This window comes from Hylobates moloch, unplaced genomic scaffold (assembly GCF_009828535.3).
Source record: "Hylobates moloch isolate HMO894 unplaced genomic scaffold, HMol_V3 SCAFFOLD_9, whole genome shotgun sequence".
NCBI lineage: Eukaryota > Metazoa > Chordata > Mammalia > Primates > Hylobatidae > Hylobates > Hylobates moloch.
The window spans coordinates 41,144,119-41,158,076 of record NW_026652284.1 but is presented as its reverse complement, the minus strand read 5'-3'; the positions used below and the strand labels follow the sequence as shown (position 1 = coordinate 41,158,076).

Genomic DNA, 13,958 nt, shown 5'->3' with positions numbered 1-13,958 from the left:
GAAGCCCTGGGAAGCCATTTCTTCAGACTGCACAATCTCAGCTTATGTAGATTCCCATTCCACTGGGAATCCCTTACCTGTTTCTGCTCTTCTCCTAAACCATCCCACATTGAAGCCACAATTTTAGAGACTTCGCCAAAGGTAGCGTTTGGATTTTGGCCCTTGATGGCGGCCTGAGTATCACGAAAGAATAACGCATAGGCAGACACAGGCTTCTGGGGCTCATTGGGATCCTTCTTCTTCTTCTTTTTGGGAGTTTTTGGTTTTTTCCCCATATCAGAGGCAGGCCGCTTCTCTCCACCATTGATCTGAAAGAGAAATCAAAAGAGAATTATAGGGGAACTGAGACAATTTGAGGACAAGACATATTGTTTTTTTCCTTTGAGACTTAGACACATAGACTCACCCATTCACATCACTCAAACACAAGCTTTTCTAAGGGACACATTGTTTTGTTATTGTTTTTTTTTCCCCAGATGAAACTGCATATTTCAAGTAGTCTTCATATTCATCCTACTCCCAACTTTACTTACCTAGCTTTGAAAAAAGTTGGCTCTTTTTATATTATTGCACTATTAAATACAACCCCTTAACATTCCTAACTTTTTCTCTTACACTGTAACTGTGTCAATGACAGGTTTCTCTTGTGGTAACACTATTGGATGAAAAATCTAACTTGTTTTCTTCTAAGGAAGTTATCCTTGTCTTTTTTTTTTTTTTTGAGACGGAGTCTTGCTCTGTCGCCAGGCTGGAGTACAGTGGTGCGATCTCAGCTCACTGCAACCTCTGCCTCCCGAGTTCAAGCAATTCCCCTGCCTCAGCCTCCCCAATAGCTGGGACTACAGACGCGCGCCACCACACCTGGCTAATTTTTTGTATTTTAGCAGAGATGGGTTTTCACCATGTTGGCCAGGATGGTCTCAATCTCCTGACCTGGTGATCCACCTGCCTTGGCCTCCCAAAGTGCTAGGATTACAGGTGTGAGCCACCGTGTCCAGCCATCCTTGTCTTTCTAATTATGGCTTTAAAACCTTGGGGGCAGCATGCCCAATAAATAAAGTCAAATGGCTTTTGACTTTGCCCCTATGTCTACGGAATGCTGCCAGGAAAACCCAGCGATGCTCATGGTTTAAAGAATGGTATGGTCTAGACCCTAGATCAGTGCTGTCCAGTGGAACCTTCTACAATGATGGAAAAGTTCTATGATTTGCACTATTCTGTATGGCAGCCACTAACCATATGAAGCTAGTGAGCACTTGAAATGTGGCTAGGGTTAATCAGGAGCTAAATTTTTAACTTTGTTCAAATTTAAATAGCTACATATGACTAATGGCTACCATATTGGAGAGTGCACCTCCAGAAATCAGATTCTAGAGAGTTCTAGAAAAGGTTTTTACTCAATTTAAAAGTAGATTCTATTTTCTCCCGTGTTCCTAAAATATGAATATTTTGATAATTTTAATTGTTATTCTGATACAACTGGGAAAAACACATTGAACATATTTAAGATGGCTGCATTTGAATATTATCTTTGTTACTAACTAGATGTGATATCAATTCATCCACCTCTAAAATAAAGCATTTTGGATAGGATTTCTTTCCGGCTCTAAAATTAAATGAGTCTACATGAATACAAAATAGGGCTGCATCTGAAGGATTCAATTTCCACATGCCTTGCCCCCGAACGAAGTGTCAAGGCAGCTTCTGTACCCTCACCTTCTATTGTGGTGGTTGTAGTTGCCTTCTCTCTGCAGATATAATGTAATATATATCTTATTTAGATAAATTCCTAGGTGGGGTATTTGTGTAAAATAACTGCGACCATGGGAGATGAAGCATGATGTACAGAGAGGTCTGTGGATACGATTTCAGAGGACCTTGCTTCATGCCCTCTTTTTACTATTTTTAGCTGTTACCTTGGTTAAATTAATTTCTCCGGGCCTCTGTTTCCTCTAGTGAAAACCAGGTATGGTGCCATTTTATAATGACTAAGATGGTATATATTTATATATGTGTAGAACTTTAAAAGGGTATTCAAATATCAATTATGACATGGTATAAACTTTCAAAATAATTCATTGAATGGGTGGATGGAAAATACTTTAATATTAACATGTGATACCTTATAATCAGTGTGAAAGATATACCCAAGCACCAAAAAGAGATAAGCAAAAGCTAAGTGATTTCTTTGTCTTTGTCTTTATTGAGAAACCTATTAAAAAGATTATCATTCTGAAATTGTCTACTGAAGCAGATCAAAGAACCGCAGGGGGACAGGATGCTGTGAACCAAGTTGACAAGCTAATGTAGATTAACACTAGATGATAACTTCCCTGAGATGGATCAGAGAGGTGATCCTGTGAAGTCACTGGCCACCATGTAAATCTGTCAGAGACTCAGCATGTCTGGTGCTTGATATTCGACAAACCGGAATAATAATGCTATATTAAAACACATAGGCATATATATGACCTAGACTGGTGCTTCTCAAACATGGCTGCACATTAGAATCACCTGGTCAGCTTTTAATACCCTGATGTCCAGGTCTTATTCTACACAGATTAAAGCAGATGCCTAGGGGTGGGAGGCTGGCCTCAGTCACACCCTCTGAACTCTACTCTTCCAACTGGCACTTCGATATCTTGAGAGACAAAACAAACAAGCAAAATTTTTCTGTGCCCCAAAGCTACCCATGGCCATATTTTTCTCCTTTTCACAACCAAACTCCTCCAAGTGGTTGGCTGTGCTGGCCTGACGCAGCCTCTGCAATCTATTTCCATGTGCTTTCCTGTCACTTAGCTCTCAATTAGATCTCCACTGGCCACACTGCTGAATCCAGTGGATGCTTGAGTCTCCCCCTTACCCGATTCTCGCCGTGAGGGCCCTCTCTCCCACTGGTTCCCTAACATCACCGTCTCTGAGTTTTACTCCTACCTCACTGGCCCTGATGTTTCCAGAATCATTTTAGGGTCATCCTTTTCCACCTGGCCATTAATTGGTAGCAATTTCTGATTTGTTTTGCAGTAAACTCCCTTGTCTTGTTAGTGTACTTAGGTAATCTCACATGTAAGCAGGGTTTCCATTACTATTTGTGGGTGGATGGTTTCCAAGTTCATGTTTCCCTTGAGTTTTGCACACACAGAAACAACTGTTATTTGACATCTGTATTTGCAAGTCTCAAAGATATTTCAAACTTAAGTCAAGCTTATTTAGTTTTGTATATTTCCATTCATAGCACGTATCAAGCTTGTAATTACACAATAATGTACGTGGTTGTTAGATCTACTCCTGTCCGTGTGTAGGCACTATGAAGGCAGGGGTTGGGCCTGGTTTTGCCCACTAGCACGTATCATGGTCCCTGATACATAGTAAATGTTTAACGTTTGTTATAGTAGTAACAAAAATATTAATGCAAAATGATAATATTTTGTAAACATGGCCATTCTTACAGTCACAATCATAAAATATTTATTTAAAAGGAGGCAAAAGGAGTCAACAAGGTCCACAATGAAGAATACTAAAGATAGAATGGTCAAGGGTACAGACTTTCAGTTATAAGATGAATAAGTTCTGGGGATCTAACATACAGCACGATGACTACAGTTAATACTGTGTTGTATACTTGAAATTTGTTAAAAGAGTAGGTTTTAAGCATTCTCATTTTAAAAAAAGTGACTAGGTGAGGTGATAGATAGGTTAATTAGTTTATTGTGGTAATCATTTCATGACGTACACATATATCAAAACATCATGTTGTACACTTTAAATATATACAATTTTATTTTTCAATTATACCTCAATAAAGCTACAAAAAGAGTCATCCTCATATTCCATCAAAGATTAAGAGAAATTGGGAACAAAGTACAGAAATAAATGAATGCTTATTCATATGGAATATTACCTAGACTCATTTTAAATTTTAATTAAAAAATTAATGATCTGACACATTGAAATCTCCATGATTACAGATTATATCAATCTTTCTGGAAAATAATCAAATGTCAATCATAGAGATAAATTTCCCATCATGCAATTTAAATGCTCTTATTAAAAGATTTCCCCACATTATTTAAATAGTTTTTGTGATGGTTAATTTTAGGTGTCAAGTTGATTGGATTAAGGAATTCCTAGAGAACTGGTAAAATACTACTTCTGGGTGTGTCTGTGAGGGTGGTTTCCAGAGGAGACTGGGGTGAGTCAGCAGACTGGGTGGGGAAGATAGACCCTCAATGTGGCCAGCCACCCTTCAATAGGCTGGGGTCCTGGATAGAACAAAAAAGACAGAAAAAAGACAACTTTCCCTCTCTCTCTCTTTCTCTGTCATACATGTGCTCTTTGTCCTTCTGCTTTCTACCATGGGAAGACACAGCAAGAAGGCTCTCGCCAAGGGCCTCTTGAGCCTCTAGAATTGTAAGAAATGTATCTCTGTTCTTTATAAATTACCCACTTTCAGGTATTCTGTTACAGCAGCACAAAATGGACTAAGACAATTTCCCTCCTCTATTGTCCAAAATTGTGTTTGAACCACTGATCATCATGCTTATCTCCTTTTTAAGTTGGTATTTGGACAGTATGGTACAGGCTTTAGATCTACTGGATGTGTGATTCCTTGCTGTAACAGGTAGGAGGACAGTCATCCTCTTGCATTTGACAACAGGCCCTACTTTTAGGGATGTCCTGAAGAAGCAGGAGAACTTGTTACTGCCAGTAAGATGCTCAATCATACGAAAACCACCAGTTATCATTTTGAGGCGATGGATAGCAACCCTATAGAAAACCCTAAATAATTCCACGCAGCCAATCCATTTTGTTAGTTGCCTGGAGGCTTTGCCTATTTTCCTGGTTTGTCCTGGAGGGCCAGCTGAATGCAATGTTGCTCAAAGTTTTGTTTAACAGAAGCAAGTATTTCATGACTTCTGCCTCCACATTTTCAAGGCTCAGGAGACATCACTTATGCATTATGGAGTGTAACTCTGGGGCTTCCATTGTATATCTGATTGAGTACCTGAGAGGCACTAGACTGTAAAGCTATGGTGTTGCCCCCATTAAAGCAGACTACCAGCCAGTCTTAAAAGATTATATCATCTTTGTCTTTGTCATGCCTAAAAACAAGAGCATATTGATCTGCTTTCAGTCAACATCACACTATGCCTTCCCTTTAAATACTCATGTTAACCTTGGTTTGAATTTTCTGCCATGCAAGAAAACTGGCATCTGAGAAGACCAATCTAAAGGATACACATAAAATATTCATTACTCAAGATTCACTGCCTCTCCTTCAATAACTAAACTAGATCACCAAAGCTAGATTCTTGGATCATAATATTCTGACCATTTATAAAATTGCCCTCAAAGAACTGAACTATAATCTAAGACAATGCCCTGACTTCCACTGAAGACTTACATAAGGAGAAAAAACTATGCATGAAAGATCTCTATTTATTATCAGATAAAATGTACTTTGGAGGGAATTGTTTATTATATTGCTCAATGTTCTTGTATAAAGGACTAGTGAGTATTCACAATATCTTTGCTCTTTAGAATGCAGTAGAATGGAATGGAAACTCCTTGTTGTAGTTGGATCTCTCATGTACCCAAGTACTTGGGCTTTGCTCTATGAAATATAAAGCTGTTTGTCTTACGAACACTGGGCATTGCCCCCTGATCTGTGGGGATCTTATTTTTTATTTTTCATTTTTCTTGTGTGGAAAGGATGCAGAAATGAGCTGCCATTTTAGATTCCGTGTAATGAACTGGGAATTTGTAAGGCCTACTTTTGGAAGTAGCTTCATCACATGTGTGAAAAACACATGATCATTGTTGTGTCCAAAGCCTCCTTGAAGACAGAAATGCTGCTGTAATTTGGATCCACTTTCATGTCAGTAACGGATGCACTTTGAAAGATACTTGGTGCTTATGACCACAAACTATTTGGAATAAACACAATGATGATAAATATGACTGTGGTAGAAAAATTAGCTAAATGGATTTATAATCTGTCCCTGGACCTTAATTTTGGGTATTGTCTGGATCCTGACTTCTTGCATAGATGGATGGAAGCTTATAATTTTAAATCCTAACTTTCTGAGAGTACTTGACTTCTAAAGTCTAGAGTAGCACTGTCTCGTAAAATTTTCTAGAATGATAGCTATGCTCTCTGCTCTGTCTAAAAGGGTAGCTGCTAACCACATATGGTTATAGGCCACTTGTAATGTGGCTAGTACAACTGAGGAACTGAATTGCTAAATTTAATTTTAATTGGTTAAATTTAAATGGAAGCAGTCGTCACACATGACTAGCAGTCACTGGATTAGACAGCACAGTATTTTGTACTGGACGCTGCTCTAGAGTACACACAGTATTTGTAAAGTTACCAGGGTTCTAAGACTGGATAGTTAAACTTTATTCCATCATAATCTTTAGAATATGGAAGAAACCATATAATGCAGAAATGTGAATTCCTCATGATGACAAGCACATTGAAAGTAAGGCACACGTCCCATTAATCTTCACGTCCTTCATAGCATCAGTACAGTGTTTTACATGCAATGCATCATTATACATTTCTGCTCTGGTATTCTATAGTACTGGGCAGAGGCTTAGACTTAAGAGGCAAAGAAAATTTGAAACACACATAAAAATTGTATGAAAGTCATAGCAACTAAAACATGGCTGAGCTGAGGCCCTAAATGTCGCCCTGATTACCCACACACTGATTTCACCATCAGTTAAAGCACTAATGAATACATAAGTGCACAAATACCTAAATAATTATTATTTATAAATAAATATTACACATAAGCTTTACACAGACACATGTGCTTCATGTAACTTACTCGTAAGACATAGATTTATATCTCAAATCCCTAGAGGTGCCTGAAGGCTTCTGGTAATTCACCCCTGTCATGTCTTATTGGTTAATTATAGAGATGTATTTAACTTATTTGTCACAAGAAAACAATAATCTTTCACTTTAAAAAAGCATGTGCTAATGGTGTTGCTTAGATAATAGTATTTCTTAAGAAGCCAGAGCACAGGAGTTAAGACTATCAAGGAAAGAGAATCACTGATATTGAAATGTCCCTGGAGAAGTTAGAAATGTCTATAAGCATATTTAGAATAAACTGCCGCGGTCCCAAAGCCTTTAATGGAGCTGGGAGAGCTGTTTAATGCACACTATCTTGCAGTAATCGCTGTAGTTTAAAATAGATTTTAATCAAGCACCATCTGCATAATAGGCTGAACAAACAACATAGAACTCCACTTATAACTCTTATCATATAAAGTAAATATTATAAACTCCTCTCCATAGAAACAGGGCATATAACAGCACTTTTTGTGATGTTTCAGTGAGTGAAAATTTTGCTACTTAAATTCATTCTCTCTTCTCTAAACTATGCCATCTAAAATCCCCTTATGAGAATAAATTCAAATAAGCATGGAAAGTAAGTCATCTAGTTACTGTGAAATCAGCAAGGCTGTAATACTTCTTTCATTTTACAATTGGGTTTATTATTATCTTTAATAACGATACACTCTATGACTCAAAACATCAATTATAGAAAAATGCATATGAAGTGCTATACTTTTGAAATGATTCACAAGTGTGGGGCATTGTATCAGCGTCATAGTTTGTAAAGCAATTTCATTTTTAAGGATCCTTGATTCTGCCAAACATAGCTGAGTATGATTTTTGAATGAGTTTAGCAAAGGCACTCAGTGGCCTTACGTGAAATAGGAAGTTTGGGCAATTGTCCAGAAAAATCACTTTAAAGTGATTTTTTAAAGAGAAAAAAGGTTGGTTGTTATTTTATACACCTACTGGTTAAGTTTATCAATTTTATGAGATCCACTTGATCTTTTCTAAATTCGCTGATGTAGGGAAATATGTTTACTTCTTATTCTTTTGGATTGAGGGCTTTTACAGGCTTACAAAGAAGGCAAGCTGTTGAGGTGGGGTCCCGCTGAATAAAATGCCAGGCGGCTATGTTAAGTCTCATTCTGTTTTTATTCCATGAATTAATTAAGTATGCTCAGTCATCTAGGGTATGTCTATATCCTGGCATAATTATTTACTTGAATAAATTTTAGGAAAGATGATTTGGAATCAGGTACTAACTGGCTCACTAAATTTTATCATGTTCTCCTGAACTAGTTTATTAGGCTCAGCCTTAACAAATAGGACACTTTTTAAAAAAAAAAAAAATAAGGGGCATACATTAGTTTAATTGCTGTGGTCTAATAAATTCTTTAAAAGTATCATACACATTATACTAGATAAAGTGAACAGTTACAATATAAGTACAGTACAATGAAGAAAATACTAGACTTCCAAGTCCCAGTTTTAAGTATTCTGTCCCACTGCTAGTTAGATAAAGTGACGTGACATTTGGTTCTAACACTGTTTGATTTCACTTAATATTTGTAGAAACCTGTCTGTTTCTCATTTCTACTTTATTCCAGGAGTCTTCTTGTCTTCAGAGCAGCGGTAAATAAAAACTCCTAAAGCCTTATTTAATTGCTGCTCTAGTGATTTATCCTATTTGCTTTGAGAAAAAAACCTCCTGCTTCTGTCTAGTGTGGCAGAGCACATGCATTGATCAACTAGGGAATTAGTAACAAACTCTTAAAGGCAAAAACTAAGTGAACTCAGAGAAGACGCAGCATATTAAAGGCAGCTTTCATATTTAAGATACTGTTGAACCTCGTGTGCATTTGAATTAAGAGTGCAATAGACAGAAGACAAACCCCATGCCTTACCAAAAGCAAGATATTTAATGGGAGTGGTCCTGTTAAATCAAGATGTAAAAGAATTAGACTGTCAGCACAAGGGTGAAGTAACATTCCCTTGTATGTGACCTCCCAGAACATGGAAGAATGGCTGCTCTGGAACCTTGATACTAATGAAGAGTGGAACAAAATCACTTGTGTTCATTCACAAACAAAAGCCAACATTTGCAAGATTTGTAGCCTGAACATACACTATGTGGGTGGTCTGAAAAATTCAGGCCAAGTGTGGTTCTTGATTGTAATGGTTCAAAATATATGGCAGAAACAAATATAAATCATCCCCATAGAAAACCACTTTTAAACAAGCTCTAAAAGAATTCTTACAAAGTTCTAATAAATATTAATTCTCATTTCAGAAGTACAAAAAGCAAAATGAAACAAGCTATTAAAACCAACATATTCAGACTTCAAAATACTTCATGTATTGAACTTAGCAAAAGAGGGTACAAAACAAATACGTTTAACATGCTTAAAAGAATAAAAGAGATTAAATACATGGGTAAAGAGCAAGCAACTAAAAAAAGAAGTCCAAACTCATTTGAGAAAGAACCAAATGAAACCAAAAATATGAAATATTTGAGATGAAAATTGCAATAGACCATTTCAGATTAGGTATAGCTGAAAAGAGAATTATGAACTGGAAAATAATCAGAATGTAATACATAGGGGCAAGGAAGTAGAAAATATGAAAAAGAGTCTCGGAAAGGAGAAAGTCTAATATTCATCCCCTCAGAATAACAGCATGAGAAGGGAGCAAGAATGGGATAGAGGCAGTATCTGAAAAAAATAAGGAATGAAAATTTCCCCAAAATGCTGATAGACAGAAATGATTACAATCAGAATGCATGCAAACAAACCCACACATATCACCATGAAGCTGCAGGACACCAAAGACAAGAGAAGATCTCAAAAGCAGTCAGAGAGTAAAGTCAGGTTACTTTCAAAGGAAAGACAGGCAGTAAATTCTCAAAATCAATAGTGAAAACAAGGATTCAGTGGAATAATATAGTATCTTCAAAATGCTGAAAGAAAATAACTGTCAATCTAGAATTCTATACCCAGCAAATGTGTTTTTTAAGGTAAGCATGTTCCCTGCAGACCTTCACGAAAGAACATTTTAAAGGCATAAAGAAAAAGATGTCAGGTGAAAGAAATATATATGTGAATAAATCCGAAGGAAAAATAACTTCATAAAATAATTAAAATAGTGTTTCATGAGGTTTATTCCATTACAGAATTCAATTAAACTATAATTAGAATGAACAACAATAACAGCTCCCAATATAAATTGAATGGAAGGTGTATGCAGTTAAACTAATCTAAGAAAAAAGGTAAAGATATTGGCAAATTTTAGACTTCTGTGTAGTTGTATTCCAGGGACAGATACTGAAAGAAGAGAAAGAATATAAAATCTCTAATCTCAAAATGGGAAATAATGTAATGAGAAAAATAAGAGCAATCTTAAAGAAGATGAGAAAAAGAAGAAATATAAAATATTTGTGGCATAAACAGAAAGCAACATACTTAGAAAATTAAGGCTATTATCATATTTATATTAATGTAAATGTAGTACAGGTTTCATTTTAAAGTAAAAGCTCATTTAACTACGTGACATTTATAAGAGACAGTCAGATAAAACATGGATATTTTCAACAGAAAAGCAGAAAGTAAAAGAATAGAAAAATATATAATGTGATTCTTACCCATAATTTCCTTAAAGAGAAAACTGTGCCAAAAATATACTTGTAATACCAGATACTTTATGTGTCTTAAAGTATCTCTTATATTACAAATACGGGATTACAGGCTTAGAACCACAAGCTGCCTAAGTTTGTATTTCTTTGATGCTTTACTGTGTCTCATTTATGACTTAAGGCTGTCAACACAGTTTCCTAGCAATCAAAATCACGGGTAGTGTTTATAAGGTGATAATTTATTTTACTGATGTATTTACAATATTCATCTCATCAAAACAGACTTATTTCATTTAATTGTTCAATTAGATGAGCTGGAATCAATATATAATTGCTTAAAGACAGCACAAAGTGTTAAGAGGAAAGCTTTAAAAGCTTTTTCTGGTATGGAACTAAATATTCTTTTTTAGTTCACTTGTTAGAAATGATTTAAATGATCTTTTTGACTTAATGCTATTTCACATTTAACTGGAGCTGTTGCACTACAACATTCCACATAAATCCTACTCAAATAAAAGGAAAAAATCCAGTTTAATCCTTAACTGTAATGAAGAATGCTTTAACATTTTCATCAGAGGATTTTTCTAGCTTGAATAAATATAATAGTATAACTCAAATAAATGAGCAGGAGGATTTGAATTGGAGACAAGGTGAAGAACAATGTATAGAATTGAAATGAAGGGTTACTTTTCTTGAGATGGAAAATACACTTAAACTTAGCATGACTTTGTGTGAATGTTTGTGCAGATAAAAAAGTCATTTTAATGGGTGCAGTCTTAGAAATCAATCCCTAAACTTTCCTGCATTGATAATTCAATAATCTATCACTATAGAATATGAGTTTTACTATGCAATGCTTACACAGTCCACTAATGAAGAATTATAAATTGTTTCAAGATGTGGATATTGAATGATTGAATAGGATACCCACTGGCAAAGTTTCATATCAGTATGGAAACATGTAAATTCATGCTTTAGTAAAATTATAAAATATGGACCTAACAGGTTAATGGCAAATGGCAGAACCCATGAATGTTAATTCTATGAATTTCAGATTTCTACCTACTCTTCTACTCATATAAGTGGAAGACTGTGAAAAATGTTATTGTAATTAGGAATAATCTGGTATACAATTTACTGTCAGAGGATGCTACTAATTTTGCATTTAATTTCCTGAAATGTCAGGAATGAATACTGATAAAGACACAATCCAGATACACAAACTGATCTTTACTATGAGCAGAACATTAATTTTTTCCCCTTACAATATAGTACATATCATCTGTGTTTAGCAAATTGACTTGAATTATTCATGCATAATGAACATCTAAATCACTGTCCACAAACAAATTATTGGTGTTCACATTTGGGTTCAGGTACTCATTGGCCATTAGGCATAATCTAACAGCCAATGAGTACCTGGAGCCATTGGAATAACCTGTATTTTCTGAAGAAAATTATTGCCCTGGAAATGGTCAGCTAAAGGCAAGGCTTTCAGCAACCCAGTCAATTGTTTATGAATATCAATTAGTTTCCTTCTGCCTTTTCACCTAACTCATGACAGGCTGACTCACTGACAACAAGGGGAGACGGTAAGGATGGAGGGATTATCTTGGGCAGTGTTAGGTTCTGCAGCTGTTCTAAAACGTACTTGGGATTTGTTTCAGTCAGATATGGTAAGACAGAAGACATGGAAATGATGATTGTGAGGAAGAAGTTTCCACTCATAGATCCCTGGAAAGAGAAGGCACAGCACAGCACACAGGGCCACTAGGGAAGTACCCAGGTTGGTCAGGAGACAGAAAGAGGGAGAAGACAGAGCATGCCCAGAGCCTTTACTGGGGGAATTTGTGGGCAGGAATGGGCAAGGCAGGTTGGCATGCTGATTAAGCCTAGGTCTGGATAGTTTGAATAACTTTGGTGGGCTATGGGCTGTAAGGAGTGATCCCTAGTTGTCTGACACTTAGCCTAGGGGGGATGTAGGGCAGAGGGAATACTGGCTTTGTATGTGAGAGTTTTTAAAGGAGATGTTTGGGTGCAGCTGTGAATTGTTGCCTTGTTTATAGAAAGGGGATTAGCAGAGTGTCGTTTGCAATCTCTAAAAATTAGCTAGCCCTGAATTTCCAGGATTAAGGCTCCAAATGCCAGAACATCAAGAATACAAAAAGTAGGAAAATATAGTCAATGCAGAAACCTTATCTTTGTCATCAGGCTATATAAATCAATGAATCACTATTATCTGGACTGAAAAAAATTAGTGAAGTTACTAGAAAGTTAACCATGTATATCAGGATTGCACAGTGCTGCTTTTGGTAGCATGTTTACAGTTTAATTTCCAAAAACAAAATTCCCACAATGGCAAAAAGAAAAAAAGGTGGCTGACATAAAACCTATCTTCCTATTCAGATAACTTAAAAGAATGGCTCTGCTGGTGACAGACACACAAATAAACAACCATAATGGCAAGGAGTTAACAAAAGGTATGCAATGAATCACCCAGGAAAGGAGTCATCTAATATCCCTGGCACTTACTTTCCATGTCCTCAATATGAAATGGTTGGGTCAGGTGGCCACAAAGTTTTCATCTAACATCATCACCATACATCTCCTCTCTCTCTCTCTCTGTCACACACACACACACACACACACACACACACACACACACACACACGACCTTCATTGTACCCCAGTATACTGCCTTCTTAAAATGGTACATTGAATATACACACCAGACCTTCTGTGGGTGCAGACAACTTTTATGCTTAACACATCTATATTTAAAGGATTTCTCAGGGACTTTAAAGTGTAATTGGACGAGCAGGTGGTTTAATCCAGTTTGTTTGTAACCTCATGCTTCATTAACAAAGCCAATGTCTCCCACCAATGTTTCTCACTTGGATGATCTAAACTTGTACCCAGTACAGGTCAAAGAAGGTGCCTAAGAATAGTCTCCCATAGGTCCTAAAAATAACTTATTCATACCTTAGAGGTATCATCACCTTCATCTTCATGCACTGAACTGGATGGTGAAGGAGTTGCAGACTTGCTTCCAGGCGGAGATGGTGAGTTGTGGGGAACATTGCTTCCTCCCATATTCAAACCAAGTTGAGCACTTAGCTGTGACTGGTTAATGGTAGTCAGCTGGCCATGTGGCATCATTCCTGGCTGCTGCCTGATGTCTGCAGGCTGGCCCCTTGGTCTCATGGCTGCCATCTGAGGATGGGAACTGTACTGAGTTCCTTCTGGGTTTCGTATATCTGGCATCTACAATAAATAAATAAATAAATAGGAAAGGAGTAATTTTCACAAATATGTTTTGGGCAAAAAAGTAATAATTCTTTAGATTTCCAGATGTTCTGCTCAGTTACATACACATTTATTTTATCTGGGGTAAAATAATCCTAAAAGTATATATCACCATAAAGGATAGCATAAGACTACCAAAAGACTAGAATTTGAAAATCTAGTTAGCAT

The 13,958-nt window shown here is 36.6% G+C and overlaps 1 protein-coding gene across 2 annotated transcripts in view; it reads right to left on the bottom strand.

Annotated features, from left to right (window-relative positions):
• Positions 1–13,958, bottom strand: part of TOX (thymocyte selection associated high mobility group box) — a 308,486-nt gene that overhangs the window by 31,153 nt on the left and 263,375 nt on the right. For both annotated transcript variants that reach the window (XM_032759710.2, XM_058444146.1), the window contains 2 exons: positions 13,467–13,748; positions 78–308 (listed from right to left, as the gene is read on the bottom strand). In XM_032759710.2, coding sequence (XP_032615601.1) covers positions 78–308; positions 13,467–13,748 — 513 coding nt within the window. The remainder of the gene's footprint in view (positions 1–77; positions 309–13,466; positions 13,749–13,958) is intronic.